At 40.4% G+C, this 26,863-nt stretch overlaps 4 protein-coding genes and 1 non-coding gene across 5 annotated transcripts; 3 read left to right on the top strand and 2 right to left on the bottom strand.

Annotated features, from left to right (window-relative positions):
- Positions 1–1,164: 1,164 nt before the first annotated feature.
- LOC102700879 (UDP-arabinopyranose mutase 1) lies at positions 1,165–3,637 on the top strand. Its single transcript, XM_006650223.3, has 4 exons — positions 1,165–1,598; positions 2,440–2,690; positions 2,785–2,953; positions 3,062–3,637. Exons 1-4 carry the CDS (start codon positions 1,257–1,259, stop codon positions 3,392–3,394), a joined length of 1,095 nt encoding a protein of 364 aa, XP_006650286.1. The 5' UTR covers positions 1,165–1,256; the 3' UTR covers positions 3,395–3,637.
- An 806-nt stretch (positions 3,638–4,443) lies between these two features.
- Positions 4,444–4,515, bottom strand: TRNAD-GUC. The gene has a single exon. It is a non-coding gene; the product is annotated as a tRNA-Asp (tRNA).
- A 119-nt stretch (positions 4,516–4,634) lies between these two features.
- Positions 4,635–12,338, bottom strand: LOC102701153 (ultraviolet-B receptor UVR8). Its single transcript, XM_006650224.3, has 9 exons — positions 12,072–12,338; positions 11,345–11,615; positions 10,650–10,843; positions 10,517–10,564; positions 7,533–7,605; positions 7,105–7,276; positions 5,721–6,152; positions 5,393–5,584; positions 4,635–5,086 (listed from the first exon to the last, which is right to left on the bottom strand). The coding sequence occupies exons 2-9, from the start codon at positions 11,595–11,597 to the stop codon at positions 5,011–5,013; spliced, it is 1,440 nt and encodes a 479-aa protein (XP_006650287.1). The 5' UTR covers positions 11,598–11,615; positions 12,072–12,338; the 3' UTR covers positions 4,635–5,010.
- Positions 12,339–12,576: 238 nt separating this feature from the next.
- Positions 12,577–17,340, top strand: LOC102701428 (uncharacterized protein YwbO). Its single transcript, XM_006650225.3, has 8 exons — positions 12,577–12,721; positions 14,885–15,021; positions 15,105–15,227; positions 15,311–15,354; positions 15,432–15,557; positions 16,637–16,721; positions 16,814–16,870; positions 16,998–17,340. The coding sequence occupies exons 2-8, from the start codon at positions 14,890–14,892 to the stop codon at positions 17,085–17,087; spliced, it is 657 nt and encodes a 218-aa protein (XP_006650288.1). The 5' UTR covers positions 12,577–12,721; positions 14,885–14,889; the 3' UTR covers positions 17,088–17,340.
- Positions 17,341–23,370: 6,030 nt separating this feature from the next.
- On the top strand, positions 23,371–25,116 carry LOC102701707 (60S ribosomal protein L15-like). Its single transcript, XM_006650226.3, has 4 exons — positions 23,371–23,427; positions 23,533–23,699; positions 24,396–24,593; positions 24,677–25,116. Exons 1-4 carry the CDS (start codon positions 23,424–23,426, stop codon positions 24,920–24,922), a joined length of 615 nt encoding a protein of 204 aa, XP_006650289.1. The 5' UTR covers positions 23,371–23,423; the 3' UTR covers positions 24,923–25,116.
- The last annotated feature ends 1,747 nt before the right edge of the window (positions 25,117–26,863 follow it).

The raw sequence follows: 26,863 nt of genomic DNA, 5'->3' as shown, positions 1-26,863 counted from the left end.
GGATTGAAAAATAACACTATATAACAATTTACAGGAACTAAATATGTATTCCAAAAGTATGAGTAGCTAGATAACACATGTAAATAAGTTCAAGAACAAAAGTATGAGTAGCTAGATAACACATGTAAACAAGTTCAAGAACAAGTGTTGAACGGTTTTTAAGAGAGTATTTATTTATATTCTAGCTAAAGACAATTTCTTTCCTTGGACAATTGAGATAAGTATGGAGTTTTAAACCACGCCACTGCTATGCATTTCATTTCATCTGTATCAATCAATTACCCCCCTTATTATCTCAAATAAAATTAATTTCCCTCAGCTTAACATATAAACTTTCATCCGCCGCTTGGGAGCTGAAACAAACAAAAAATATTCAAACCTTTTCCACTCGTACACACGCTATCATCCATGCAGCACCGACAGGTCTCTCAGATCCAACCCAAAATATTTTTGGACGCATCATAAAATTCAGCCTAACACTCCTCTGACGCAAACCAAAATAAAGGCTGTGTTGTATGTCACTACGGATCATCAATTTTAGAGGTGTGTTTTTCAGATTCCTAAACAGCGCATTTTGCATAAAACATTCCTATATAAAAGTTCTCTTATCCAACCTTTTTAAAAGTGAGAATTTTTACTTTTTACTAATTAATGCAGTTATTTATATCTTAAATAGTTATCAAAAAATTAAATAATCCAAAAATCTAAAATTTCAATCACTTTCGAACAGGGACAAAACATGCACAAATTAATAGCAATACTAATAATTTAACAACTACTCTCTCCGGTCAAAAATATTTATTACTTATAACAAAATTTGGTTGGACTGCTAAAATCGCAACGAACAATTTTATGTTCAAATAAATTTATAGAACCTAATAAGTTTACATGTTTATGATACTACGATATCGTAACTTTTCGACAAAAATCTATATATAAACTAAATATTTAAGAAACAATCGATGGTCAAAATTTTAGAAATCAGATATAACCTTATCATATACTCCTACGGCAAATATTTCTAAACTGAACGGATATAATTTTGGAAAGGACTTTACAAAATACAAAACAAAAAAGGGAAGAAAAACAAAATAAACAAGTCGTCGTTCCCACGGAGCTCTACTCGTCTCTCGGGTCGGTTATATAAGGCGCCCCTCCAACACCGAAGGCCACACCCCACACACGCGCAAGCACACCAAGACCTCTTCTTCCTCCTCCACCTCCTCTGCTTGCGCGCGCGAGATCCCGGGGGGGCAATGGCGGGGACGGTGACGGTGCCCTCGGCGTCGGTGCCATCGACGCCGCTGCTGAAGGACGAGCTGGACATCGTCATCCCGACGATCCGCAACCTGGACTTCCTGGAGATGTGGCGGCCCTTCTTCCAGCCCTACCACCTCATCATCGTGCAGGACGGGGACCCGGCCAAGACCATCCGCGTCCCCGAGGGCTTCGACTACGAGCTCTACAACCGCAACGACATCAACCGCATCCTCGGCCCCAAGGCCTCCTGCATCTCCTTCAAGGACTCCGCCTGCCGCTGCTTCGGCTACATGGTCTCCAAGAAGAAGTACGTCTTCACCATCGACGACGACTGCTTCGTAAGCCCCTCCTCCTCTCCTCTTCTCTCTCTGAATTCGGTCTGATTGATTGATTGATGCGGAATTCCGCGTGGATCTGGGGGAGGGTTGGGATCTTGGGGCCCCGGATCTGGCTCCGGCTGCTTCGGAATTGGCCAGATCTGACCTCCGTGATGCGCGCCGCGCGTGGATCGGATCTGGATCTGGCCTCCATGTTGGGAGTGTACGGTTCCAGATCTTGATCCTCACTTCGCTTAGCACGAGCGTGTTAGCCCTCTGTGTAGATCGCATTGGTTGGTTGGTTGGTGGAGTTAGTTCGAAAAAAGAAGGATCTTTTTGTTTGGTTTCTGACTTTGTATGTTAACATTATACTATCGTTACTATGCATGCATCTATCTATTTCTCTAATTGATGTTTGATTTTGCCAGTTAGTTGGCTGAGATAGGTCCTTTTCATTTTGATTAGAGAAGTTCGTCCTAGTTTATGCGGTCCTGTCTGGTTCAGATGTGACAAGGTTGAGTTTTGTCATGTATTAACCAAACATAACCGACGGGTTTGGTATCGGTAGATCTGGGATAATTGGCCCAGATCTGATCTGATCCAAGCAGAGGGGTGCATTTCATGTCAATTTATCACTTATTGTACAATTTGGCTAAACCACTGTGAGATCCACAACATTTTCTTATGAACAATAGTAGGAACCAGTTTGATCTTCAATGCATTTTCTAGTGGTGCTATATTGTGATCAAATTTGTTTCATTGGTAATGTTAACTGTGTAGCTTGATGTAGTCAGATTTATCCAACTGGTAACATTGCATTTCAGATCTCCATGTCATACTAACTGGATGACCTGTCCTCTAGGTTGCCAAGGACCCATCTGGCAAGGATATCAATGCTCTTGAGCAGCACATCAAGAACCTCCTCAGTCCATCCACCCCATTCTTCTTCAACACCCTGTACGATCCCTACCGCGAAGGTGCCGACTTTGTCCGTGGGTACCCCTTCAGCCTCAGGGAGGGTGCCAAGACTGCTGTCTCTCACGGCCTGTGGCTTAACATCCCTGACTATGATGCTCCTACCCAGATGGTCAAGCCTCGTGAGAGGAACACCAGGTACTGTCATGTTCTACTTACCGCTGATCTGTTGTTCGGCGGCTAATCTCTTGCATCAAGAAGTTTTGTTGACCCCTGGTTTGCTTTTTTTCAGGTATGTTGATGCTGTCATGACTGTGCCCAAGGGAACCTTGTTCCCCATGTGTGGCATGAACCTTGCTTTCGACCGTGAGCTCATCGGTCCTGCAATGTACTTTGGCCTCATGGGTGATGGCCAGCCTATTGGTCGCTACGACGACATGTGGGCTGGATGGTGCATGAAGGTTTGTGTCTGTCTAAAAATTATTACCATGATTCAATTAGATGATAAGTCTTTTTCATTAGGCAGTTGAACTTTCCGTTTGTAAACTAATATTATTCTTAAACTTCAGGTCATCTGTGACCACCTGAGCCTGGGAGTGAAGACTGGCCTGCCATACATCTGGCACAGCAAGGCTAGCAACCCCTTCGTCAACTTGAAAAAGGAATACAAGGGCATCTTCTGGCAGGAGGAGATCATCCCCTTCTTCCAGAAGGCCACCATCCCCAAGGAGTGCGACACTGTCCAGAAGTGCTACCTCTCCCTTGCAGAGCAGGTCAAGGCGGAACTTGGCAAGGTCGACCCCTACTTTGTTAAGCTCGCTGATGCCATGGTCACCTGGATTGAGGCCTGGGATGAGCTGAACCCCTCGGCTGCTGCTGTCGAGAACGGCAAGGCCAAGTAGATTGATCCTGGGAGCTTGTATCCCATGATGGAATTACCCTTTTAAGTGAACAAGTGTTGCTGTGGCCTAGGCCCCCCCTAGATATAGCTCTTTTTGAGAAGGGAGAGATTACTTAAGCAACTTTATAATTCTTTGTTATGCTGGTTCTTTTGTAGCTGGAAAAGGATTTGTTATCATCATTTACATAATTCAGACAATAATAATTTTATCATGTAATTTTTATAGTCGAGCTTGGTTGCTAAATGGTGGTATTGTCCGAACTGCTGATTGTTCATAGTTTGCAAATCGCTGTATGCTGTTGCTTGTTCTGAGTTTATCTTTTCTGAACTCGGGAGGTTTGAATGCTAGTTTTGCCCTAGAAATGAAGGCCAGAAACGAGTATAAGAACTAGAGAAGCTGCAATGTTTGCATCGATATAAATCGCATTGTCTCTGCAACAATGGTTGAATGAATCATCAAGTATGTGTTTGGTTCGTAGCGAACGCCGAATGCCAACATAGGCAAAGCGGACTCATTTAGATTGAATCTCAAAAAGATAGTAAAACTCGTATAATAAAAGGAGAGTAAACATTGGCGAAGCTGCTTTGTTTTGTTGAGTTGCTACCTAATGGTAGTAGCATCTGGCTATGACCTTTTTGGCATGGCTCACTTGGGACACAAACCAAACGGCCTCAAAATCCTCAGGACACAGAGAAAACACATGATTAACCAAACACTCCATAGCCCCGATTAATTTTCAACTAAAGAAGAGAGTATTATCTCAATAGAATGAACTTTGAAAAGGGTGGTAAAAAAACAGTTGAACTACATAAGAAGAGATTAGTCCCAATACGAGACTAAATTTGAGAAAGATGGTAAAAAAAAATACAAATGAACTACAGAAGAAGATGCGAATACAACGAGACTAAATTTGAGAAAGATGGTAAAAAGACACGAATGAACTACAGAAGAAGAGAGTTGCAAAATAACGAAAAGTGATTAAAATGGTAAAAAAGACACGAATGAAATAAAGAAGATAATGGCAAAAGAACGAAAAGAGATTAAAAAATCGCCGTTGCCGGGGATCGAACCCGGGTCACCCGCGTGACAGGCGGGAATACTCACCACTATACTACAACGACCTTGCTGATTACATATCCTGTGAAACAAACTAATAGAAATTTTTATCTCCCTTTGTATAGATATTAGCATCCAGACCAAAAAAAATCTTCCCTTCTGAAACGGAGGTAGTAAAAGAGACTAAAACATGAACAATATATCCATTACAACACCATTCCCTGGAAACTCTCAAACTTAATGTTAATTTCAGTGAATCCTGAAACACATGCACCAAAGGCAAAGGTGCAGCTGCTCGGTGGCCAAGCATAATTCTGAAGGTTACAATCGGTTCCTAACTGTACTTAGTTCTACAACAATATTCACCTGCCTTTTCATAATGGTACAAACAGTCTCCCAATTCTTTCATACACTTGGGAGACACCAATGAGATTGAGATCTCAGTCCAACACATAATTAATTTAGAGTCCTGAGTCCATACACTACAATCACGACAACCAATGTGACTCGAATGTCAGCACATAAAAGGTGCGATGAATAGTGACTATTCACTAGGGTATTTAGGCTTTTGCCTCAACCTCTTCGATCATTTGATTTTCCAACAGTTCACACTCTCCTTGCTCAACCAAATGCTCCCTGTAGATATGCCAAAGTCAGCAGTAGAGACTAGAGAGGAAGAAACTGAGTTACTAGGCTAACGTCATAAATTAAAACAATGAAAGCAAAGTCAGCATGTACTGTGGATTTTATACTATGCCAGTGATGGAAAGACAACTATGCACTATACAAGATACATGGAAATGCATGGGAGTAGGACCACACTTAAGATAAATTATCTTACCAATGTTTCTAACTGAGCTGGAGGACAGATTGCACGAGGACTAACCATATAGTAAAACACAAGCATTACCAATTGCAAATTTCAGCGTGCGTACTACATACCTTAATTTCTCACACAGACGTGCCAGGGCATCACCACCAGTCCGCGATGCAGCATCTTCTATCAGAAGAGCATTGGACATGTTAACTGTTTCTGCCAGCTTGAACTCACACAGTTCTTTTAGAGAACATGCATCAGTTAAAACAGCTGAATGGCCACCACCTGCAGCAAGTCTCCTCACCTCTCCAACGCACCTATATTATTAACAGAACAGGTTAGGACCGAGAGTTGCAAAATGTACAAAATGAAATGTCCATACCGTACTTTGCTTTGAAAATAATAATAATACAGATGAAAGAGCATTTCTCGTTAGCTCGGTGAGGGACATACCAATCAACTGGAGAGGGGAACCAAGCATAAGTAGATTTTTCATTAGCTGCCTGGCCATAACAATTATAGCCCCATCCATATATGCGACCATCTTTCATAGACACAAGGGTGTGAGAATGGCCACAAGTAACAAGCTGGACTCCTGATGGTATGACCAGGACCGGAATGTTGCGGAGGAGCATGTCCGATCCATTAAGAGCACAGGAAAAGAAACCGCTCTGTGGTCCCAGACCCAGTTGGCCCACATGTCCTCCACCCCAAGCATAGAGCGCTCCATCATCAGTTACAGCACATGAGTGGACCCCACCACATGACACATCCCTGATTACTATTCTGTCAAGAGCAACAACACGCCTTGGGATCAGTTCCTTGTCTCCAGACTGAAGAGAGCAATGCCCAAGCTGTCCCATGCTTCCCAGTCCCCAAGTATATCTGCAAAATCCGGTGATATTTACAAAATTAAACAGAAACAATCATGTTCATGTTAGTCTGTTGGACAATGTTCCAAAATAGAAGGCTGACGATAAGCTGTTGTATCACACATGAATGAAAACAAATTCTCAAAATAATTGTATTACTAACTCTGTTTCCAATAGATTTTTCAGACAATTACATGGACTGCAATACACAGCTTTGACCACTTCTTTTATAAATTATACATTAGTAGAAGTATACAGAATAATGGTATGAAGTAATTTTAATATGTCTGCTAATTCGATTGCCATGTGATGGATCTAAACAAATTAATAAGGTGACATCTAGTTGGAAAAAATAATATTTAGACTAGCAAAACAATTCACCAAACCCATGAACACGCCATTTAACTACAGTAATACCATGCTTTCTTCCTTTTAACTGTTATAAGGGTGTAGAACAGTTTCTGTTCACAGAAGGTGTCTAATAAAAAAAAATCAAGTTCGTGTAAGTGGTATACAGTTATCTTTCTTTAGCAGCCAATCGTGCGTGAAGGAAGTAATATCCATGTCATTCATAGTTTACATGATAACATGACATCAGGAGAAAAAAAACATCAGTTTGACATTTCAATGCTTTTCAAGGAGGATAGTTATCATCTTTTATAAAGGCTTAATGATCCTTTGAGAGATCAGCTTTTGAACTGGATTATGAAACTAATTTTATTTTCTTTTACTTCTACCTTCTTGTTGTCAATTATTCTCTTTTCTATTAATGAAAAGCTAACTGCCATGGCTTCCCCTGCTGTGTCTTGTTCAAAAAACAAAAAGTCGGCTTGCCGGCTTATTTTACAGTTAGCCCTACAGTTACGCATGGTTAGTCCACTATAAATCAATTTGTTCTTTTCTCAGTTGAGAAACCACATAACTGTCACCAACAGCAGAGATCAGCATCCTTTGAGATGACTTACACCTCCCCATTTTCTGATATAGCTGCTGTATGGTACTCTCCACATGATACTCTAATAATCTTCACTAGCTCGGGGGCCTCATCAAGGAACCTTGCATAAACATTTAGTACACGAGCTCCCTGTAGCCCTTCAGAAGTACAACCTCTCCCAAGCTGACCATACTCATTGTAGCCTGGTTAGTAAGAAAAGTAGCATGTATCTTGTTAATAGCTAGAAATGAAGCAGTTTTAAAAAACTGGAGGTGGTACCCTCTTGTTCGTGTTGTGCTACAAGAAATATCATCACGTAACCAGATATCCCGTAGTCTAACGATCTAGCACTATGACTGACCAGTTGTCCATCAAATCAGCAAACATTACAGTTGCTTGAAAGTTCACAATTAGAAAAGTTTACAGAGGATGGAGAAGAGTTTCATTTTTGCACATTACCCCATGCCTGCAGCAGGCCATCTTCAGATAGGGCCATGACATGAACAGCTCCGCAAGAAACCTGACGAACCACCTGAATACATATGAAGGATATTAAGTACATCCAAACACAACACTGTTGGTAGTAAATTTAAATTTGTTCACAGTTGGTCTATAGACAAACATAACTCAAGCAATGCTAAACAGAAGTAGATCAACCAGTATATCCAAGAATAAATTCATGACAAAAATCTCAAGTTAAAGGAAATAGCAAGTAACTGCAATTCATAAGTACACAAATTTCTGCTAGATCGAAAGAAGTGTATCTTAGAAATAGTGAAATAAATGGCACTCTAAGCACACTTAGCAACCTGTTCAGTGTTCACTTCTTTTGAACCAACTGTAGGTATGCACCCAGCATATTTTGGGTTTTCTACTTCAAACCTGTTTCTTTAGAGCTTATAATGCTAGGAGGTACACATTGATGCAGATCGTAGAACCAACAAAGAAGCATACATCTACTTTTCATTAGTGAATGAACAAGTTTGTAGGCCAAAATGAAGACAAGTGAATGACCTAAATCAAAATACACTTTCAGGTATGCGTGAGAACTGAAAAACATGAGATACATGTAAGCGTATATTGCAGAACCTCGAAAGCATAAAAAACACACATCGACTTTTCCTTGAGGTTTTGTTTAGCAAATACCGGAGTTTTTACCAGTTCATTTGGATATTGGGGGCATGTACAGCTATTGGTGAAAAAGCAAAAGGTATCTCCAAAGACATTATGTTTAACCCCCTTAGTGTTAGCACTTCAGTTTGAAATTGGGTTTAGAATCATCAATGGCATTTAGAGATTTGGATAAATTGGTTCTATGCCATCGAAAGATCCTGGTTTTAGATTTTTACCATCGAAGTTCATCAGTACATTTTAAGACCATCCAAAGTTTCCAATCTTTAGATTTTTTTACCATTCCATTAAATTCTATTAGGATTTACATTGTTTTTCTTTCCTTTTATTAAATTTGATAATCTGAATACTGATTTTGCCCCTCCTGTTTCGATCTGTCCATAGCATCAAAGCCTCGTGTTTCCCTGTCCATGATGCTGCCCCTGCATTTGATGACATCTGTCTCGGTCTCTCCCTATAGCAGGCTACACCTCTTCCCCCTCCCCTCCCTCCCCTGGTTAGCATCTAAGGGGCAGTCCCTACTAGTCTGCAGGGAGACAAGGGATTTGAGAGAAAGAAGATGGTGAAAGTTTGGAAATAGGGAATTTCTTGATGGTAACAGATGGATCGAAGATAGAAGAGGAATTGAGGCTGCCATGGCTGCAACAAGCAGGAGGGAAGGGAGATGGGGGGAGATAAGGATTAGGAGGCACACTGGGAGAGGAATCATAGTGGAAGGGGTACCTCAACCAACGAAGGCAGAGGCACTTACTGGAAGCAGACATAACAGCCGAACTGCTCAATTGGACCTGATGCCTATGTGCATCCCTCCAGTGCAATCTCACATATAAGTTTGGTTACTACTTGTTACACTGTTGGACAGTTGGACATTCACTGAATAAAGCCAAGTGATTCCAAAAACTCATGCATGCAAAGATCAGGTGGTTAAGTGAGGGTGCATTTGGATGAGGTGCTTAGGAATCTCAGGGGCAGATATGTCAGCTTTAACGGTTCAATGTGATAGAATGGTAAACAACCGTAGACTGGAAATTTTTATGGTATTAATGTGTATGTACCAGTGAGCATTGGTGGTAAAAATCTAAAGATGGATCTTCCTATGGGATAGAACCAATTTTCCTGAGGAAATTTGGATTATAATTCCTCAGATGCATTGCCTTGTGGATTAGACCAAATGTACTCAAACCATAAAGGTGATTATATATATCTATGCAATGCCAATATGCCATAGAGTAATATCAAATTGAAATCTACAGACTGCTGACATAAATTATTGTGTCTACTTTGTGGCCAATGTAAGAAGGTAGCTGTTATAGGCTAGTAGGAATAGATCAAGGGATGTGTTCTTCCCAGCAGCTGGCAGCAAGGAACTAGAGGCCTGTTTGGAGGAGCTTAAGATTCTGGGAAGCAGCTGGTGAGAAGACAGCTTCTCAGAATCTGGAAAAGTTGGGTTTCCCAGCTTTTGGCTTCTAGTTCATTTTCTGTATTTTACAATTCCAGATTCTCAGAAGTTGAATACTGTTTGGAAGAGCTTATGACTTCTGGAGATTCTGTGAGAATCAGCCGTTACTAGAATCTCCCCAAACAGGTCCTACATCAACAGGGACATCGCATATAGTCAGGAACATATGATAAGGGAGTAGAGATATTCCAAATGTTTGATTGCCTCTATTAACTCAAACAATACATATATATAGGTCCCTTCAACATGCGTATAACAGGGCCCAACTAGGAAACTGAACAAACCCTTATCTCCTTTCCTAAATAACTTAAGGAACTAACCAATAGCTAGGAATCTTAAGGCTATCTTCAATGCTAAGCGCTAATACAAGTGCTTAGAAAACAGAAAAAAAAAACACCTTAGATAAGAGTCTTATATTTCAACACAAGAAGCAAGATGGGAGTTTGATACTTGTTGCATGCATGAGTGTTTGGTGGACTCATGCCGGGAGACGGGCTGCACCACAGTTCCACTGAATATTTTTCCCAATGTGCATGCAATTGATACCAAAGGAAAAAAAACTTTTGTGAATTAAGCAGCGTCGAGGCATTGATGCCAAAGCAAGCGGCAGACTCCTTAGACGGGCATCAACCAGTTTTGGCATGGAAGAAAAAATCTGATTTTTTTTCCACCTGTTTAAGCTCCACATTAAGGATGGCCTAACAGCTATGGACTATGGATTCCTTAAATATGATGACGTTTGAAAAAATCACTAGCATTGATGATCTGCAATATCTGACTAGATAAACATTACATCTCATAGATATCTACTAGAAACATATAAATGAAACAGATCAGTGCAATCCAAATTTACCGTATTTGGTGCAAAAGCTCCCCAGAATAGGCGAGGGTAATCTGAGCCCTGCAAGGATGATGCAAATGCTTAATATTTTATCAAATAAGCTGCTTATCACACATACTACCCAGTAATCATAGAAAAGGCAAACCTGATTTTGTCCCCAAACCCAGAGCCTGCTTCTTGATATAGTGGCATCATTTTCTCGAGGTTCAGCAAGAGCAGCTGTACAATGTGCTCCACAGGACACTGATTTCACAAACTCAGTTTCCAGTGCCATCACCTTTTGGGGTTCCTTTGCACTCTCCTCTGTCCCATCTCCCAACTGACCAAAATCATTTGCGCCTACGTATTTTAAGTTGGATGTGAGTGATTTTCTTCACGCACAAGACCACTGTTCTTTGCAACAGAACTAACTCATCTCACCTCTGGCAATCAAGCACTACCAACTGATAAACTGACTTCACAAACTGACCCTTACTAAACTAAGCACTTTATATCCTAGTGTTGAATTAGATACAACTTTGGGAGTCTTTGCAATCCTTTTAGAAACTACTTACTGATTTTTACTAACTACACATACAACATGGTAATGGCAGAAAAAAGAAAGTTGTAACATCGGTACAACTTATAAATAGTGTGAACACATATAATAGTACTTGCATCACTGAGACTGAGGCAAATGCCTGTACTGACATTACATCGAAGGCAAAAAATAACTCAACTATGACAATTCAATATAAACAATAATGGTATTAATAATTTCATTTGAAGAAACATCCATTCACCTAGCAATTAGCAAATTATTTGAACCTAGTGTGAACAGAAGGAATTTAAAGGACCTACCCCAGGTGTAGAGCGATCCATCAGAAGCGACTGCAGCAGTGTGCTCACGGCCACATGCAACATCAATCCACCTGAGGTTCTTGCCATCCTGCCATTTGAATAGCTTTGGAGGGAGGCTCTTGGGGATCCTTAAGTGGCACTCCTTGCCTTTCCGCGCCGTCTGCCCACTATGGTTATACCCCCATATGTAAATCGCGCTCTTTGTAGGCACTCCGGTAGCACGCAGGCCACCGAGCATTTCATCCACATCCATTGCCTGTTTGTTAAGGACCTATACAGGAACAACTCAATCAAATGGGCCGCGAAACCAGCAAGAAAAGCAACACAATGGTGTGAATGAATTACCAGATGATGCAAATTAAGCTAAAATTGCTAAACTTTGAGCACATTAACTAAAATCAGGGGTGGATTTAACATGGGTGATAGGGCGGGTGTCCCCAATGAGCTTTTACGGAATCATCAATCAACCGCGATCGTTTTCTGAACCATAGGCACACAAATCCCTGGATTGAAATATTTCTTAGGCCTGCTTAAGCTTGGATACTGCCTTAAATTGAATACCGTCTCCAAAACTGATATTTACCAAATTTCTTTCAAAGAATTCCGCATGTTTGGCGATGATAGACACAAAAAATCAAATCAAAAACATGCCAGAACGGTTGAAATGGAAACCAGGAGGGGGCATCGAAATCTAAAGAGAGAGAGAGCAACGAAAATTTGAGACTACCTGACAGGCGATGGCTCTCGATAGCTCGCCGGCGTTTCCCCTGGAGCTTATTAGCGGGTGGCGGCGCTGCTCCCTGAGAGTTCGAGACGCCTTTCCTTCTTCTCCCCCGCCGGGCCACGCGCTCCTAGCAGTTGGGCTCCTCCCCGACGCGCACCGGGTGGCGACGGCGGCGGATTGAAGGCTAGAGTTGGAGATGCGGTTAGGGCGAGGTGGTGGTGGTGGTCGCGAGGACCGGGAGTTTCTCCGGCGGGAGAGGGCCGGCGGTGGGTGTGGGGGGGGGGGGGGTGGTTGCTTCCCTTCCCTCCGGCGATTTCTGACCAAAACGGGCACCGACCACGCCGGAAGCTTCTGGAATCCCGACCTCTCGTAGGTTGGTGGTTGGCTCACATCGCCGCCCCGTGAACCGCGTCCAGAGAGACTACTCGGGGTGACGCTGGTCGCTCCATGGACCAAGCTCACCAAACACCCGCTTCCCTCTTCCTGGCTCACCTACCTCCCTCCCCTGCCGCGGGCTTCCCACCAAAGACATGAAAACGAACCGAACCAAACCCTACGAAATCCGCCGAGATCACGGGGCAGGTCGCCGGCGCCCCACCACCTCTGAATCCGCCGCGTCCTCTCCCTCCCCAAACCCGCACACGGCTTCCCAGGTCCGGATCTTTCTCTCTATTTCTCTCTCTCTCCCGCCACGCTAGTCCTATTTTCTTTCGAGTACATATGCAATCGTGTTCCCAATTACTAGCAGCTTCGCGCCAGGAAAAAAACGGCGGGTCCGAATTTCTTTCGAGGGTAGTTGCTGCTGCTGCTGCTATCTAGAGATGCAAGAAACTGTTCTCCTTTTCTTTTCTTTTTTTCAAATTAATTGATTGATGATTGATATATGCTGGTAGCTTGTTGCTACCTTTTGTGATTCTGTTGCTTGGCTTCATACCTCCAGCGTATGGTAGAGTCCAGTCCCTGCTTCTTGCTAGTTACTGATGCCAACGCTGAGCGCGCTTCTCTTCTTTTCAGAGACTGCGTATCTTCTTTTCAGAGACTGCGTATTGTCGATTTGTTGTTGATGTTGTCCACCGGTTTGTTAGATTAATGCGTCGTTTATGGAAATTAGTAAGGCATGAGTAGACAGGGGAATTTTTTTTATTTTTTAAACCTTTTTAACAAATAATTATAATTTTATTACTAAACCTTCGAGCAAAATTTTTCCAAAACTGAACTTTTTGGCCACGGTAGTGTGGGTGGCGTAGCAAGACAATGCATTCACGCCGCCAAATCGGCGTAGAATGGCGTGACAGTCTTGCCACGCCACCGACAATGGCGTGGCAAGCCGTTTCGCCACGCCAATGTTAGCGGCGTGGCCAAAAGGTTCAGATGCTGGAAATATTTTTTCCGGAGGTTTAATAATAAAATTATTTGTTAAAAAGGTTTAAAAAATAAAAAAATTCTAGACAGGGCCGGCTCTGTAATTTCGCCCTAGGCGAACTCGGTAACTTAAGCCCTTTAGGCTAAATATTTTTCACTTGTAATATATATAGTGTATAATCATTTATACTCTAAATTGACACAAATAAAAATCATTAACATGATAAACCAAGTATTAAGAGTTAACTTGAAATATAGTCTCAGTTCTAAATTTTGATAAATAATGTTAACGCTAAATTGAAAACTAAAATAAAGAAAATGAATGGAAAAATGAAGTGAATCAAAAAATAATTTATAATTAAAACTTTTTTATTTGTGTTGTTAACGGTTAAATGACAATGATTGGGAAAAAAAACTGCAATAAGAACACCTTAAAATCAACTCTAATATTATGTTTCAAAATTCAAAATTTTGTCTATGACAAAAAAGCCAACAAGTAAATGATAGAGCTCCTAATCTTAATTAATAGATAATCATCACCTAAATAGTTTCATAAGTTGATTAATCATCCATTTTTTAGAAATAATAAACATAAAAGTCAAACCACATCAGCATATAAATATAAATTAGATTGCCCCCCCTTCTGGCTGGGGCCCTAGGAGGTCGCCCCTCACGCCTAGTTCATAAGGCCGGTTTGTACTCTCTCTTTTTTGGTGCAGGAAACCTTGAACCACTTTTCATTTTAATTGCCAGAAAAAACAACATCCATGGAAGAAAGGGAGGATCTCTCTTATGCATTTAACATATATAATATAATGTAGACTACAAACACTTGGCTAAGCAGCTAGAATCCATGGCCTAAAACAAAAGGGAAATGCTAGGGTGGTTACAAGGCTGTGGGAGGACGATATAGCATGGAATAAGTCACCAAATTACATCAAATAGTTCAGGTTACATTTGCTCGCTTCCACTTCTTTTAATCAATGTCCTCATTAATAAGAACTACACCTCATGGGCCTCAAGCTCCTCGTTTTAAAAGGTCCTCCTATCACGTTCCTTCCAAATATGCCAACCACTGTATATGAAAACTTCAAGATGGTGATGATCTTCTTCAGAAAATTTCTTGGAGATTCCCCATTGCCAATATGTGTTTTCTTCCACCTCCCTAACTATTTTAAATTTCTGGCAGCCACCCCAGTCGGTGATATTCTCCCACACTTAGCAAATACACAGTTGATCATCAAATGTCTTGCTGATTCTGGTTGCTGATTGCATTGCAAATAAACTGTGTTTTGCGGCCATCTGCAGATCACTAGCTTGTTAGATGTTAGGATCCTAGCCTATATACCAGCAACCATTGAAAATACCTACTTGTTTACAGTTCTTGTTTTCCGATCAATGAGACACTTCGACCCAATTTCTGATTGGCTTCTTTATGACTTATACATATGCAGGATTCATGGCTTCAAACACTGGCAAGAAGCTCATTCAGATCGATGTGAGCTCTGATACGGTGTGCCCATGGTGCTTTGTTGGAAAAAAGAACCTTGAGAAAGCTATGGAGCAGAGCAAGGACAAGTTTGATTTCGAGGTTTCACTTCTTTAAATTATTATTGTGGTCCCGGTTCAGCCGTCATACAGCGTGAAACTAGCGTGTGTCTGCTTGCTGATTAGGTCCATTGGCATCCATTCTTTCTAAATCCGGATGCACCTAAAGAAGGCATCAAGAAATCTGATTTCTACAGGATGAAGTTTGGCCCTATTCAGTTTGAGCATGCCACTTCTCGTATGACAGAGGTTAATATGTCTGAACAATGCAAACGCAGAGTTTGTTCACATTGCATATAACGTATTCAGCCTTTTCTATGCTCCTTTTGCAGATATTTAGAGGACTTGGGATGGAATATGACATGTCTGGGTTGACGTAAGCTCATAGTTTTTCTGTTCCTTTTTTGAATGCATCATATTGTGTAGTGCACTGATACATATACTATAATACAGTGGAGATACAATGGACAGCCATAGGCTCATAACTCTTGCTCAGCACCAAGGTTATGACAAACAAAATGCTCTTGTTGAAGAATTATTCCAAAGTTACTTTTGCCAGGGAAAGTTTATCGGTGATCGGTGAGTGTGTATTCAAGACTATAAGCATGGATTTATAATCTTATTGCACTTTATTTTCTATCAATTTTGCACACTGTCATATACTCCGTCCATCCCATAATATAAGGCGCGACTACCACTAACACAAAGACCAAGAAAGAGTTATAACCACTTCCTCATTTAAATTAACTAGTTGCATGTATCATGTATGCATGCATGTAATGTGGTTGGACGTTTTGATGGTGAAGAATTTAAAATAAATCAAATTTAGAGATAATATATGTGATTAATGCAGCATGCATGCTTATATTATGGGACAAAGAAAAAAAGTAATTATGCCTTATATTATAAGATGGAGGGAGTATATTTGTGCTAGACTAGTATTGGTTTAGCACATGTGAGTAATGGGGCAACATGGAAATCACATAAATCAGCCATAGTTCATCCTTTTGTATGTATGAGGATTCAGCATAGATGGATAATACATCGTTCCTGTTGGTGATGGTACATTGAAGGGTGTGGTTTTTTACTTTCTGTACTATATTACCCCTTGAGACAAACTTGCAAATAAACATATTCATTTTATGTTGCTAAAATGAAGAACGGTGGATGAAATACTGAAAAGAAATACGCTGGATCTTTTTGTATTGGAATCATTATATAGATTATCACCGTCTACTCTCAATGCTAGTTATTTAGAATGTTAAAACTAAAGTAGGTAACATGTCATGCATTTTTCCGTTGTTACATGTGCTGCATCAGTATTGGCAAAGGAAAATAACCAGCCAATGCTTCATTCTTGTGTATTAGGGTTGTGAATAATTTCTCAGCATTGACTATACTGGCAAAGTTTTTTTCCTAGAAGTCCCTCATTTTTCAGGCACCTTTCTTTATGCAAAGTTGCAGTCTGAAATTATTACATGCTACCTATCAATTATAAATTTATTAAGAGTTTTGATGTTTGGGCAAGAAAAGTAGCTTTTATCTTCTTAATTTGCTTCAGCAAAACATGTCCACCTGCCAACCTAGCTAACCACCCTGCTTATGCTTTTATGTTGACAATAAGTGGTTTTATACAATAATTTTCCAAATTCTTGAAGGCAAGTTCTGCTGGATGCTGCAAGAAAGGTGGGTATAGAAGGAGCAGAGGAATTTCTTCAAGATCCTAACAGAGGAGTTGACGAGGTACATTTCCACTGATTTTACTTCTAGTGGCCATCTTTTGGTGATAGATGCAATCGAATCAAACATCCTAACATTTCTTTTGGGGCTAAAAGGTCAAGGAAGAACTCAGCAAATACTCCTCTGGAATTTCCGGTGTTCCCAACTTTGTGGTATGAGCGACTAATTGAATGATTATATCGGTCGTCTCTCAAACCTTTTATGATTTACCTGGTCAGTGATTGGCAACCTGTCCATGATAATCCAAACTACTGTGTTTTTTCTTCTCTTTCTTTTCAGATAAATGGGAAATATCAGCTCAGCGGTGGCCAGCCGCCAAATACATTCATAAGGGCTTTTGACGTTGCTGCAAAAGATGGGGCTCAGTGATTGTGCGTGTGGGAAACACCACTTGTTACTTAAGCCATGTACAAAATAGAATAAAAGCTGATTTACAGGAAAGAAAAATAGTTGGTGGTTTACAATTGCTGCATGAAAGATACAGCATGGTTGCTTGAACCTCCTGTAATTTGATTATGATAATATTATACACTTTCAACAGCTGCATGTAGCCATGAAAAAGGAAAAGAAAACACCATGTGAAGAAAATACATGTCGCAAGTTTATGCGGCGCACGTGTGTCTGTTCCAATGTGCATATTGCTCTTGTGTAACAATTTCAACAAAGGTACTTGACCTTTTTGTTATTGCTGTTGGAGTGAATTGCATTATTATTACCAAAGCTTCACTTTGTTCTATGCCATATAAAAAACGGGGAGGGGAGAGATGGAGAAGGCAGCTGGCCTAACTGCAAACTTCCAAAGGCACCTGACCCCCCCCCCCCACCCCCACCCCAAACGCATAACAAAATCCGAAGACATTATCAAAAGCAATTAGAAATGAGTAATTTTTTAATGAAGAAATGCAAACTTGGCGACTAAACTATCAATTCACAGTAATGTTAGCGATTCATTTCATTTTATTGCACTGTTGTTGGCCGAAATTAGTTTCCTAGGAAACTGTAACTCCGTTACGATTGTGACGATTCTTAGGGCATTCTCAGTGAATGGTTTTAATGTGTGATTTTTTGACCTTATAATGTCATTAAACATAATTAAACATATTTTTTAGAACATAATTAAACATATTTGAGTGGATAAGTGAAGCAAGTTCTGTCAATATAAAACTTAACTTTATGATTTAGTAGGATAACATATCACTTAAATAGTGTATTAAGTTACTCACGAGAGGTGATTAAATGGATGGAGATAAAACGAATTGCTCTCATTGTATGTTTCAATCATATATTATATTCTACGTAATTGTGTATATTATTGTTTATATATGTTATTTAATAAGATTAAAATCATCATAAAATTTATGTTGAGAATGACTTTACATATGTAAACGGCACGATATGTTACGGCGGCACAACAAAGACTTCGGTTGTGCAGCATGATAGGTAGGCTGCAAGGTCATTGCAGCTTGGGCAGCAAATCAAGGCAGTTGTTTTCTCTGTCGTTATAGTTTTCACGTCTCAAACATTTTCTAACATTTATTGTTATTGAGTATTTGACATTTTAATATTTGCAATTTACTGCACAACAAAAGTACAGTAAGCACTAAGCACCTGTAAAATTTACAAAAACAATAGAGGGCTGGAGAATATTGTATTTATATGTTTTCTGAATTCATATGTAAGTTATTTGGTACAGCACAACTGTTTTCTAAGTGTAAGTTGCTTGAAATACTAAGTAAATGCTATTTCTCTCATAAAACATACTAACACTACCTTCGTTGCTACTCTCTCCAACAAAAATAGATATACCATCCTTTGGACAATACCAGATTAATTTTTTAAAAAACTTTCACTCTCGAGGAATTTTATAGCAACTAGTTTGAAAACATAAAAATGGTATTCATAGTTTTAACTTTAAAAGTAATTTCATATTCTGATAAACTTAATTTTGATAATATTGTTCTAATAAAAAGTTGTGTTTAAATTTACATCTAGAAAACATTAAAGAAAAACCAAATAACATTTTTTAATCAAAATGTGTACACTATATAAAGATAAATTCATCAATTGTTCATAGGATTCAACGAAAAAGTAATCTTGAAAATAAAAGGAAAAATGGTAGCGGGATTAATTCCATATAAAAAATACAAGTTAGGATTGAAGTAGCGGTTACTCTTATCACTGAAAGCGATTAAAGTAACTGTACTCTTGTGGCATGTGCATTAAGCCACACATGAGTCTCCTCTAACTCACTGCCCTCTGACATAGATCACTAATATACGAGTCCATGTCTCCATGAGTGTGGGCCTGTCAGTCACTTAGATTTAGAAGACAATAAATTAAAGGATTTGTTTTCACCGGCCACACTTAGATGCTTAGCAACAGTTTCATCATCTTTTTGCCGCACTAGAGAATACCATGTAGGAGTGGCTTCTTCACCAAGCATCTGGCACATACTGCTAAGCATATATGGTTAAAAGTGGCTTATAAGAGCAATCACAGTACAAAACACTAGTTGTAAATTTTATATCTTCAATGTCACGAATAAACTACTGCTAAATTAAACTTTTAGTATAATTGCTGCTAATTTATATTTGAATTTCATGCTATTTATTCCTCATTATATTTTCACCCACCACCCTTAGATGCTTAGCGGTAAATATTGCCACTAATGGAATGTTGAATAGAAACCATGTCGTATACCAGATATGATTGTCTTCTATTTATTTATTTATTCACCTATCACATTATATTTTGTTCTTGTGATAATAATTATATAAAAACATACTAGGCATTGTATTAGGAATGCTTAAACGTTTAAACACTACTTCCGTCGGAAAATAGTGCTATTGTACTGGCGCTCGCTAACTTATTCCCACCATCTCATATTATGTGTAATTCAAGCAACAACAGGACACAATAAATGTTACTAACAATAACTTTAGGCATTGTTCGGTAGCGCTTTCCAACCCTATCTTTTTCATTTTTCTTGCGAACGTTTTACGAACTACTAAACAATATGTTTTGTAAAAAAATAATATACAAGAAAGTAGTTTTAGAAAATCATATAATATCCCTTTAAAGGTTTTTTATAATGCTTGATTAATCATGCGCTGATTTATCGTTCTATTCTGTGTGACATCGAAAGAAGTTCCCAACCCCTGATAAACACAATCTTAGATGTAACTCACTTAATGGGTATAATGTTAGAGGTAAGATGGAGAAAAAACAATTGAAAGGAAGTGGTTGGAGGGAAAATAATATAAGAATGCACTTACTTTGGAACAAAGCCTTGAGCATAGAAATGCGCTTATTTAGGAATTGAAAGTGTATCTGGGCCTCACTGATATGACAAAATATTGCAGGGGACTAACTCATGTGTTGAACTTAAGAACATAAAATTAGTCCCCTCATGATGTAGTGACAAAAGATGAATCTTATGCAAGGACAAGTAAGAATGACGAAGGACGGAAGAATAAACAATATCTTTTTATTTCTTGATTCCTTAGGTTCGTCATACTATTAGGAGAGGTTCAAAATAAAGGTCGCAAGCAAATCCAATTGCTCCCATTAGATTCTAAGTCTCTTTTGATTTCTTTGAGTGAAATATTTTGCACCGCACATACTTGGGGTTTTCTTTTGATCTTAGAATTACCTCTGAAGTGTCTGTGAGTGCTATCGAAACCCACGACAAGCTGGCTGTATGAGACTAATAGCTCATAACGTAGTATCTGGTCTTAATGATTGGAGTATCCGATAGAAACTCTATATCTGGCAGAGAAAGCACACCGGATACTAATTGTCATCGGACACTCTCGTGGGTGTCTCTGCTAGAGTAAATAGATGCTATCGAAGTCTTTGGTGGCTTCCACCAGAGTGTGGGCTAGAAAGATAAGGCTATGGTTTCCATTGAAGACACATAGGATTATTACTATTGGAGATGTGCATCCTAGCGGGTTAGGCATTGTCTGTGAGAATCTCATGTGTGATTTGCCTGAGAAATTTGTAGAGTCTTCCTCGCCCAGCAACGAAACCAGATAATATAGTGGATATCAGACTCACCTATATGAGTTTGTTTAGTAGAGCAAGTCTCACTGAATAAGAGTAGTGTGTTGCTTGGATTAGATCTCCGGTGGTCACCCAAAAATGGCTCACCTTAGTGATGGCTTGAAGACCAAGATATACTCGTAAGAGTGAGCTTTGTGAGGCAAGGGATCAGGAGAGATTTGAGTCGATTAAGCTTATCAACGGAGAGTAGGATTAAGAAATACGGTAAAAATCATTGTGTCCTTGTTATCTATTTGTGTTTAATTTGTGTTGAATTTGTGTTGCTATCACTTTGGCATCTCAAGACCACACTCTTGAAAGAGTGGGTTTTGGGACACTGGAATATCTGGTAATTTTTTCCGATCAAGATGGATAACATACACCAGAGACTCTAGTGATTGGAATTGGAACTCCATTGAGAATTTCACTTTCGCTGTTGAGTGTTTTTCATGTGCATATTCACCCTATCTATGCGACACTTCTTTCCTTCAAGAATATCCTCTATTTAAAACATCCTTGTGTAGAATACCTATACTAGGGTATCCATAGACTATACATATATATACTAGGAAAGCAGTCATATCTGTACCAAATCAATTAGGAGCTTGGTATTGTCCGGATTGCATGTTGCATGCACCAGGTCCAGCCGTATCCTTAGGATAGATTTTAGTCTTATTAGATTATGACTCTACTATATCTGTAAGCACTATCCCCCACTATATAAGGGGGAGAGGAGCACCCCTCATGAGGGCAGGTCATATTGAGATCGGCTATTCTCTAGTTGATCTGTTCACAATCGAATACAATCACCAAGCAGGAGAAGGGTATTATCTTGCTAGCCAAAAGTCTGAACCTAGGTAACCTCGTGTCTCCATCTAACCATCGATCTTTACGCCTCGCTAGCCACCCCATATATATTGCCAATCCAGATCATCGACACCTTGTATTGCACATGCCATTAGGATATGTCTGCGACATATTTTAGTCAGCAAAGGATGTTGTTGACTTATATTTGACAATTTCTCTTATTGAAAAATATATTTATAAATATAAAAAATATAGTAACGGTTAAACATATTAGGAGTAAATTGTATTTTGGGTCGTCTTTTACTGACTAAGTTTTGTTTTGGACCACGCTTAAACCACCTTTACACTTTGGACAAAGTAAGTTTATCATTGCTATGATTTGGATCACTCCAAATAACCTTTTTAGCCGTATCTACCTTCTATTTAGGTAAATATACATGGAATTTCATCAGTGTACCAAGCTGACGTGTTTGAGGTCCTTAATGTGTACTTGAAAAAGATGTTCGGGGTACTCCAGATCCCAATAATAATAATTTAGCTGGTCTAAAGTTAAAAAGATAGGTCTAAGGTGGTCCTAGTGAAACTTATTTACTAATAAAAGGTGGTCTAAAAGATAATTTACTCAAATATACTTGATGACTAGTCATCGTGCACGTGCAAGGCATGATAAGGCCATTACACATTAAATTGAAAACACACACTTTAATTTCAACGTTACAAGAGGACATACTTTTTTATATTTTATATACCATACTAATAATGGTAGTAGAAAAATATAATCCTAAGCTCTAGGATATTTCTAGAAAAAAATTAACTTCATGAGTAAAACAAACTGCAACTGAAGTTGGAGTGTTGGACTAACGATTGAGGATTCACTTAAACACCTTCATGTAAAAAATAGAGAGAATCCACAGCCAAATAAGAACTTGTTGCTAATTGTTTAAGACGAAATCAAATAGTAAAGTGGAAGGGTAGAGATCCAACCAAAACAAAAGAAATTTTTGGTGCCGGCACCGGTCGGGAGAGCGGGCGCGGTGGCGATGGCCTGCGCTGGGGCGCCGAAGGGGGGCGCCGGCCGGTCGGAGTGGGGCGGGCGACGGTGGGAAGCAGTGGCGGCGGCCTGCGTTGAGGCGCCAGTCGGTCAGAGGTTGGAGGCAGTCGCCGACCGGTGGGGGGCAGACGCTGGTACCGGGGTTGGCTAGGGGAGAGGGCATGGTGGCAGCTTGTGCCCGACTACGCTGGGCGGCTTGCTGGCATTCGGGAGAGCGTCGCGATTTTGGTGGTGGAGTCATGGGTGGAGGAGTCATGGGAGGAGTTAGAGGAGTTAGAGGCGATTTTAGTGGAGCAGTCAGGAGGTGTGTCCTATGTAGGATTGCAAGAGAGAGTTGTTTCAGATCATCCTGGACCATTGGATACGTACATCTAACGGTGGAACAAGAATTGAGTAAATCATGTGTACATTTATTGATGTGACCATAAAAAAATTACAACTCTTCCTTTTTATATTAGTATAGATAAAACTAATCCCACAAAAAGAATTACTAATAATTATCGTGCTTGGCCGCCTAGGAGTGGGAAGTGTGGTTCCCCTTTCCGGGAGGCCTGATGGACCTAACTCAAGAGTACCCTGCCTCCATCCAGGCCCACTTCCAAGCGCGTAGAGCCCAAGCCCATCAGTGACCCATTCCCCCGTTGCAAAGCATCCAACGCACCACAAAAACCCTAGCCCCATCCGACGGCCACCGCGCTCCCTGCTCCTGTATATATTCTCTCACACAGCGCGTCCGCCCAAACCCTAGGCTACGCCACCGCTCCACCTCTCCGCCGCCCCCGCACGCAGCCGCCGCCGCCGCCATGGGTGAGCTCCTCCCTCCGCCTCCTCGTTCTTCCTCCTCCCTCCCCACCCAACCCTCGGCGTCCTCTGCCGTCATCTTCTGATGCGTCGTCTGCTGCTGCGGTGCAGGTGCGTACAAGTACATTTCGGAGCTATGGAGGAGGAAGCAGTCGGACGTGATGAGGTTCGTGCAGCGCGTGCGGTGCTGGGAGTACCGCCAGCAGCCGGCCATCGTGCGCCTCACCCGCCCCACCCGCCCCGACAAGGCCCGCCGCCTCGGGTACAAGGCCAAGCAGGTCGGCTCCCCTTCATTCAGATCCCCCTCTTCGCTGTCACAAGCTATATCCATGGATGGATTTGGGTGGGTTTGCCCGCGGTTGATGGAGTTGACCTCGTGGTTTTCAGGTTTTGGCAGATCGTTGGTTATAGGGTTTGCTTATATCCATGTTAGAACAGAATGCGGTTTTCGTTTAATTTAGGTCGAATGACTGCCTATCTATTCCGTAGAAATGGAAGTTTTGTATTTGTACTGAGATCTAGAGTGCTAGGATATTCTTCTTCTCTAGTTTTGTTGTGCTGTTGATTTATTCCAACATGTTCCTGCTGAACTGTTACCAGAGTATCAAGTTAAATCTTTTTTACCTGTTTACTTTGCATCGTTATTTGTATAGATTTAGGTCATGTAGCTCTACAAGTTTTGCTGTTACTTTGCTTGGGGGTTGGCTTGGTACATTTGGTTGTGTAATTTACTGCATTAATTATGTACTGTTTATTAATTTTTTGGCGTTGTTGATGAGCTATATGTAGAGTATTTTCAAAATTAGTTTATCAATGATGCACTTCATGCACATGCTACTGTCTGGATCGAATTTGAAAATTTGTATGGTTCCCATTTCTTAACCAACATGCTTCATGTACATGCTGCTGTCTGGATCAAAATTTTGGCTCTGTAATCTAAATGTTGGTCTTAACTATTTGTTACTTTCCTTCAGGGGTATGTGGTTTACCGTGTCCGTGTCAGGCGTGGTGGCAGGAAGAGGCCAGTGCCCAAGGGTATTGTCTATGGCAAGCCCAAGCACCAGGGTATCACCCAGCTCAAGTTCCAGAGGAACAAGAGGTCAGTTGCTGAGGAGAGAGCTGGACGCAAGCTGGGTGGACTCAGGGTGCTCAACTCCTACTGGGTGAATGAGGTATGCTCGAGTTTACTGGGTGTCTTGCAAAGATGACATCAACATTATTTGTTTTTCATTGATGCCACTTTCGCTTATTGCAGGACTCCACCTACAAGTACTTCGAGATCATCCTTGTGGATGTTGCTCACAGCGCTATCCGCAACGACCCAAGGATCAACTGGCTCTGCAAGCCTGTGCACAAGCACCGTGAGCTCCGTGGTCTCACCTCTGCTGGTAAGAAGTACCGTGGTCTGCGCGGCAAGGGCCACACTCACCACAAGGCCAGGCCATCCCGCAGGGCTACCTGGAAGCGCAACCAGACCGTCTCTCTTCGTCGCTACCGTTAAGCTTATGTGCTTTGATGTTTCGTTGCTGCGGAATCCGTCCCTTGCAGACTTCTATAATGTCTGTTTGCACTTTGAAATTTTGGTACTTGTGAAAGCAGTGAACTTTGTAGAAGCAATGTTGCCAACTATTCTATATTTGCCTGTGATGAAACAGAAGATTGAGTTATCCAATGTTCTGTGAGTTAGTTTTTATAGTTTCTGAGTTTGCTCAAGTCATTACCTCTTGAGGAGTGCTATTTTCAATGTGTTATCTCTTAGATATGATAGATGGGAAAAACAGTATTTAAGTTAAAAAAGAACAAATATTTTCTTTACAGATAAGCTCTATATAGCCTAATTGAAGTTTTTAGTTATAGAGATAACATTTTCTTCTCAAAAAAAGGCAGGCAATGAGGTTAAGAAAGTAAAGAGTCGGATCCTCTGTAGCTTCCTCCAGAATGGGTAGCGTTGTTCCAACTACTGTTCACATTTTCAGGGGTTTCTTGACATCGGATCTAAATTATCCTCGGCGTGCTGTCTGCTCTGTGGTTTCACTCGTCCTGCCTGAAATTCAGTTGAGAACATGATATATACGGATGAATGTCGTCGTCATGTTTATACAGTTATATTGGAATCATGAAAGCTGCCACACCATGTTTGGTCAGTGTAGGATAATTTTTAGATCTCAATTCAGAATACATATTAGATGTCGAATAAGGTGCTCATAAAAAACATTACATGTAATAAGTAGTCAGGTATGCTAAGATAATGAACTAACCCTTTGAATAGGGAAAATTATGAAGCTTGAGACCAATCTGAAGACCGAGGAAATACTCGACTCAACACAAACAAATTAGATAGAAGCAATCTATTAATGATGTGAATTGGATTCACGACACCTACATAGCTGAAAAAAAAAACTAAAGGGAAGCTTGCTGGTTAAATGCATAAATACGAAGTGTGTGGTCCAAATGTTGTGTTTATCTTCCGATTTAGTAGAATGCAACTCTCAGATTTTTGTTCAAGCAAAGAGCGAATAGCCTGTGCAACTTTGAGCCTTTGTTTCAATCAATAATCAAGATAGCACGGGCGACTATTGCAATTTGCAAGTCTTTGGAGTTGAGAGCTTCATTCAATTTGAGAATATCGCACAATAGGTCTTTCACATTTGTCTCATCTTCCTTGTTAATGCCTCTAACATTCCCTTTTTAACAGATTTAGGAGTGTGATCAAAGTAACTGTGGTGTGGTTTAATAGTTGCTATGCACCAAATGGAACGCATTAGAATGTATCACAGTAACAAATCTGAATTTGACCCTCACTATGTGAGTACAACTATAAGTTGAATGTGGGTTACTTCTTCCACATCATTATATGGCTTCTGCATAACTGAAATGATTTTAAACACTTCAACCATGACCAGCAGAGATGAATTTGGATGATATATAGGGGTGTTAACGGAGTGGATTTAGACGGATAGTGACTATACCATATCCTAAGCCATAATTTTTAAGTGGATAAGGATATTTTTAGATACGGATGCGGATTGCTGTGGATGTCAGAAATGGTGTGGAGTCGGCTCAGAAACAGATTACTATAACCGGATGCGATAAGTACATACAATCAATACATTTTCATTCAATATTACATGAAAAATACTTAGGCTATTGATGTGCTTTTGATCGAGTGCTTATGGGCTAAAAACTCAAGATTATCTGCCAAAATGACTATTGGATAATCCGGTAAGAAAATCGGATAATCCGCATCCACCGGGTATTAACGATACCACATCCATATCCGAATCCACACCTCAGTATCCGAATCCGACTCCATATCCGTCAGATAGTTGCAAACCCCTACCACGTCCTCAATTCGAGCGGATTCGGATAGGATCGGATATTATCCGATCCATTAACACCCCTAATGATATGTGACTAAGAAACAAAGTTTAGAAATGAACAT

Source organism: Oryza brachyantha, chromosome 3, assembly GCF_000231095.2.
Source record: "Oryza brachyantha chromosome 3, ObraRS2, whole genome shotgun sequence".
In the NCBI taxonomy this organism is placed as follows: Eukaryota; Viridiplantae; Streptophyta; class Magnoliopsida; order Poales; family Poaceae; genus Oryza; species Oryza brachyantha.
This window is presented reverse-complemented; position numbering and strand designations above follow the sequence as displayed.